The sequence below is a fragment of the Crocuta crocuta genome, unplaced genomic scaffold (assembly GCF_008692635.1).
Source record: "Crocuta crocuta isolate KB4526 unplaced genomic scaffold, BGI_CrCroc_1.0 scaffold139, whole genome shotgun sequence".
NCBI lineage: Eukaryota > Metazoa > Chordata > Mammalia > Carnivora > Hyaenidae > Crocuta > Crocuta crocuta.
The window spans coordinates 9,866,258-9,872,371 of NW_027533258.1; the positions used below are offsets into that span (position 1 = coordinate 9,866,258).

The window sequence follows — 6,114 nt, forward strand, 5'->3', positions numbered from 1 at the left end:
AACCCTCGGCGCCCTGGCAGAAGGCCGCGGGGCCCGGGAGAGCCAGCACCCACCTGCACGGGCATGCCCAGGTCCAGCTTCAGCCCCGCGCAGGGGTCCACGAAGATGGTGAGGACGGGCTCCGAAGGGTCCTGGGCGAAGCGCTCCAGGGCGGCGTCGTGCTCCGCTGTCCATTCCGCGGCCGCCAGGCCCGTCAGCATGGCCCGGGACAGGAAAAGGGGCTTCTACGGAAGGGGGGCGGAGGGCCGAGGCGGGTACGGTTGTCAGGAGGGGTCCCTTCCCCCTTTCGCAAGCGCACGCGGGGCCACGGGTGTGAGGAGAGACGCCTGACGGCCCGGGTGGTGGAGGGAAGGCTGCGGGGGCGGGGGCGACAGGCTGGAAGCCGCCGGAGAACCCGGACAGGGAGACTCCCTTGCGTCTACGCGTGAAGCTAGAGCAGAGCCCAGAGGGGCCGCGGGTCACGACCTCCCGAGACGCCTCGCCCGGCCCTGCTCGACCGCGGGGTGAAACGGAATCCTGGGACCCTGTCGAACGTGCACCAAAGGCAGCAACGGGGCAGCAAGACGACGCGCTGGGAAAGGACGACGGTGCAGCCCGCCCGGGACACCGACGGACACGGGGCGTCAGGGCGCCCGCGCAGCTCAGCCGGCTCAGCTCATCGTCTTACGGTTCGTGGGTTCGAGCCCCGAGTGGGCTCCACCCTGTCTCCGTCTCTCCCTCTTTCTCTGCCCCTCCTGCGCATGCATTCTCTGTCTCTGTCTCTCTCTCTAAATAAATAAACTTTATTTTTTTTTAATTTTTTTTTTTTAATTTTTATTTCTAGGAGAGAGAAGAGAGAGACAGCGTGAGCAGGGGAGGGTCAGAGAGAGACGGAGTCACAGACTCTGAAACAGGCTCCAGGCTCTGAGCTGGCAGTCAGCACAGAGCCCGACGCGGGGCTCGAACCCACAAACCGCGAGATCATGACCCAAGCGAAAGTCGGACGCTTAACTGACTAAGCCAGCCAGGCGCCCCAAAATAAATAAACTTTAAAAACAGCAACTGGCAGAGGCGCCCGGGTGGGTCAGTCCGACTTCGGCTCAGGGCATGATCTCACGGTCCGTGGGTTCAGGCCCCACGTCGGGCTCTGTGCTGACAGCTCAGAGCCTGGAGCCTGTTTCGGATTCTGTGTCTCCCTCTCTCTCTGACCCTCCTCTGCTCCCGCTCTGTCTGTCTGTCTGTCTCTCTCTCTCTCTGCTCCTCCCCCACTTACCCTCTGTCTCTCTCTCAATAAATAAATACTAAAAAAATAAATAAATAAAAATTTTAAAAATAAATGAAAAAAGGTGGAGAGACAAGAAGGGAAGGCGCAGAGCCCTGACCCTGGCGTGAAGCCCTCCTCTCCTGGAGGGGTGGGGGGCACGGAGAGCTTCGCCCAGCACTCAGCGAGCTGCATCTGCGGCAAGCAGGCTCCCGGCGGAGAGAGAGCGGAAGCAAGCGACACACGGAAGAAGCCTCCTCGGCCGCCATTTTGCAGCTAGGCCTCTGACTGACTAGTTCCTGGGGAGACAGACTGGTCCCCGGGACACCCCTGACTTACCACATCCGCCTCGGGCTCCGGTAGTTCTTCTCTCTCTGCCTTGGGCTCCTCTGACACTGGCTCTGGGAAGAATAAAAATTCAGAAACGAAAGCGTTCATCAAACACAGCGTCACCTTAGGGCCCAGGAGCCCCACCCCCAGGTGTGTCCCCAGGAGAACTGGAAGCAGGGACCCGGAACGGACCCTCGCACGGCCATGTTCGCAGCAGCGCTACTCACAACAGCCAAAAGGTGGGAACGACTCAAGATGACCAGAAACAACGAGTGGCCGGATAAATAAAACTACGGTGGGATATCGTTCAGCGATAAAGAAGGATCGGAGCTGGGCGCCTGGGTGGCTCAGTCTGTTGAGCGTCTGTCCGACTCGTGCTCTTGGCTCAGGTCATGAGCTCATGTTCATGAGATCGAGCCCCACGTCAGGCTCTGCGCTTACAGCACGGAGCCTGCTTGGGATTGTCTCTCTCTCCCTCTCTGCCCCTCCCCCGCTCACACAAGTGTGCTCTCTCGCGCTCGCGCTCTCTCTCTCTCTCTCTCTCTCAAAAATAAATAAATAAACATTAAAAGAAAACAGGGAATGGAGGTCAGCCACAATGCCACACCACAGACAAACCTCAGAAATGTGAGGTCGGGTGAAAGAAGCCAGTCACAAAAGACCACATACTATATGAATCCATTTACGTGAAATGTCGAAAGCAGGCAAATCCATACAGAGAGAAAGTGGATTAGCGGTTATCAGGATCTGTGGGGCAAGGGGAATGGGAGTGGCTGCTAAAAAACTAGGGTCTTGGGGCGCCTGGGTGGCTCCGCTGGTTAAGCATCCGACTCTTGGTCTCGGCTCAGGTGTCACAGTCTGTGAGTTCGAGCCCTGAATTGGGTTCTGCACTGACGCTGCAGAGCCTGCTTGGGATTCTCTCTCCCTCTCTTTCTGCCCTCCCCGCTCTTTCTCTCAAAATAAATAAACTTCAAAAAAATTTTTTTAATTAAAAATAAAACACTAGGGTCTGATGCAATTAGAAGTAAAGAAATTGGTCATCTGATGCCAATTTGTCAAGGTGCTCGAAGTAGCTTCCTCTGGGGGTGGCGAGCAGCATGCAAATGCTCCAAAATTAGATAGTGGTGATGTTGAAGGAGTTTTGTGAATATACCCAAAATCACTGAATTGTGCTTTAAAGGGATGAATGGGTGGCTCAGTTGGTTAAGCATCCAACTTTGGCTCAGGTCATGATCTCATGGCTTATGAGTTCAAGCCCTGCATTGGGCTCTGAGCTGAGAGCTGAGAGCTTGGAGCCTGCTTCGGATTCTGTCTCTGTCTCTCTCTGCCCTCCCCCACTAGCGCTCTCTTTCTTTAAAAAAAATAATAAAACATTAAAAAATGGTGGTTCAGTCAGTTAAGCGTCCAACTTCAGCTCAGGTCATGATCTCACAGTTCATGAGTTTGAGGCCTGCATCGGGCTCTGCGCTGACAGCTCAGACCCTGGAGCTGCTTCGGATTCTGTGTCTTCCTCTCTCTCTGCCCCTCCCCAGCTCGCGCTCTGTCTCTCTCTCTTTCTCTCTCTCAAAAATAAACATTAACAAAAAATATTTAAAGCATAAAAAAAATCAAATAAATAAATAAATACAATTACAAACGTGGGGGCACCTGGGCGGCTCAGTGGGTTAAGCACCCACCTCTTGATTTCAGCTCAGATCACAATCTCATGGTCCTGGGATCGAGTACCAGGTCAGGCTCCAAGCTCAGCTTGGGATTCATTCCCTCTCTCCTTCTCTCCCTGCCCCTTCCTTGGTTGCGCGCGCACGCGCGCGGGCGCGCGCGCGCGCGCACACACACACACACACACACACACACACACACACACACACAAGCACTCTCCCAAAATAAACAAATGAACAAACCAATAAATAAATTGCGGAGATGGGTTTATAAACCTGTCCTTGGTTTCTTCATGGGAACTGAGAAAGCTTAAGGAAGCAGAGGCTCAGTACAGACCCCCGAGGGGTGTTTGCCCCCTTACCCCCTTCACCCCGGGTTTCAGGCCCCCCTTTGTCCCTGCGCTAACAAAACACCACAGACTGGGGGGGCCTGTAAACAGCAGAAACCTCTCTCACATTTCTGGAAGCTGCAGTCCTGGACCAGGATGCAGCCCGGTCACCGAGAGCCTTCCTCTGGGTCGAAGACCTCTCGCCGCGTCCTCACAGGGAGGACTTGGGCAAGAGATCTCTCCGGACCATCCATGATGGTCCCACCCTCCGGATCTGATGGGCGCTCCTCCCAAAGGCCCCACCCACTAACACCTCAACATATGAATGGGATCTCAACATATGAATGGGGGAAGGGAGGGGACGCAAACATCCAGACCTGAGGCGGGCCCAGCCCTCTCCAGCGGGACAGACCTAACCCCTCCCCACCCCCCAGCTCCAGAGAGTACAGGTGGGTGTCAGGGATGCTGTGGAGGTCCCCAGGTCCTCTGAACCGCTGCTGGGCCATCTGGAAAGCTCCCCGTCCAGCGACAAAAAGGCTTAGAGCTAAAGGAGTCCTAGATTCTCTGGATTGGATGGCCAAGGCCTTCGCTGAGCACCTCCTTCCCTCCTCACACTGGGGGAGGCTCCGAGTCGAACACCTCCTGCCCCCTCCCCCCCAGTCCAGGTGCCCAGCCTCCAGGGCCCAGTTCCATTTTTACTGCTTCCAGGAGAACTCAGAACAAAACATTCTGCGTGTTTCTAACCTCTGGATGCTGGGTACCCCGCGTACCCCGGACCTCTCTCCCACGCCTGTGCTTAACCACTGCTGGCATGAAAGGGGGGTTTTCTATTTCTGTCCCTCCTGACAGGCTGCTTGCGGAATAAAGAAGCCCCGTGGGGAAATGTAGGGGGGTCTATACTTAGTTCACAGCGCTACCCACTGCGGCCAGAGCTCGAAGGCACGGCCCAGTGACAGTGACAGTTACAGGAAACCTCCCAACGCACAGGAGAGGGGTCCCTGAGGTCAAAGCCACAGGAGGTGGCCCCTTTGAACTCTGCTGCCTCAATCTAGACACCAGGCTTCTTTTTGTGTTGTGTGGCCCTGAACCTGACCCTCCTGAGTCTACCAAGGCTCTGCCAAAATGAAGGCAGAGACGCAAGGCCCTTAAACAGATGGGAGAACGCGGCTGCTCAGGCTGAGTCTCCATGGTGATGGGCTTAATGGAAGAAAAACATGATTTGTTTTGCCACCCAGGGTGAAGATGGGAAAAGGGAGGAGATCAAACCGTCTTTGGTGTGTTCCGAGCCACCTGGGGGAAGAGGCCACGAGAAAGGACTGGCTAGTGAGCTCCAGGTCCNGAGGACACCCCAGAGAAAGGGGCCCAGCATCAGGCCTGACCTTCTGCTCGACCCCCCACAGCCCTCAGACCCGCTTTAAAATTAAACATTCTGCCTTCGAGCTCTTCCGGGGCAAGTACCCACCAAACTCCTCCTCGAGGGGCTCGGGCTCCGGCTCGGGATCCAGCTCGGGAGTCGGGGAGGCAGGCCTCGAGGCGGCGTCAGCCTGGGCGGCCCTCCGGCGGGCACCGCGGCCAACGTTCAACTGGGCACTCAACCTCCGCTTCTTCTCCGCTCTGCTGGCCATGGTGGGGGCGACACCTGCGGACACACGGGCAGCCTGGACCCACCTCCCCAGCCCCCCCCACCCCCGGTACATGCAGTCCCTTTTGAATTCACAAACTCAGACCCCCTCCCAATATCATACTTGAATCTGGGGGTGCCGCCACCCTGCTCCATCAGCCCCCAGGCCTCACTCCTTTCCTTAGATTTAGGAACCTTCTCTCTCTGCCCAGAAGTGTGAGAACGTAAGAAAAGACCAAGGTAGCCCAGGCGTGGTCACACACATCCTCAGCCACCTTACCCCTCAGGGCCTTGGGTCGGGAGAAGGCCGAGGGGGGCTGTCCCCAACTTCCCCGTCCCTTGTCATGGTACCAAGTCACTGGAGCAAGCCAAGATGGTTTTCCTACGTACCTCCTTTCTTCCCGCGTTACCCCCTGTAAAGGGAAAATTCTCATCCTACCCACGCTAAAACGTGCCACCCCCTTAAGCAAAGAAACACAGTATTTGCGGGACACCTGGGTGGGTCAGTGGGTTAAGCGTCCAACTCAGGTCATGATCTCATGGTTCGTGAGTTCAAGCCCCACGTGGGACTTTGTGCTAACAGCGTGGAGCCTGCTTGAGATTCTCTGTCTCCCTCTCTCTCTCTCTGCCGCTCCCTTGCTCACGCTCTCTCTCTTAAAATATATAAAGTTAAAGAAAAAGAGAAGCAGTATTTGCAACATATCTCTTTAGATTTTAATTGCTGGGGGGTAGGAACCTTGTTCGCTGTTTTGTGGTACTGGAAAGGTCTCTTAGCATAGTTGGCAGAGTAACCTTGTGCTAACCCACAACGAAGCCCAGTGCCATTTGAGTCCCTAAGGCCCTGAGAACAGACTGGGAAGGAGAAAAGTCACCCAACGCGCAATTTCAGATGGGGTTGGGGAGGTGGAGAAGGAATGGGGCAGGGGGGAGGCGGGC

At 55.9% G+C, this 6,114-nt stretch overlaps 1 protein-coding gene across 1 annotated transcript in view; it reads right to left on the reverse strand.

Annotated features, from left to right (window-relative positions):
* The window catches only part of DNAH2 (dynein axonemal heavy chain 2), an 84,094-nt gene extending 78,912 nt beyond the window's left edge, over positions 1-5,182 (reverse strand). Inside the window, 3 exon segments of the mRNA XM_077746745.1 lie at positions 54-224; positions 1,580-1,641; positions 5,020-5,182. Of these exon segments, the coding sequence (XP_077602871.1) occupies positions 54-224; positions 1,580-1,641; positions 5,020-5,182 (396 nt within the window).
* Positions 5,183-6,114: the final 932 nt, after the last annotated feature.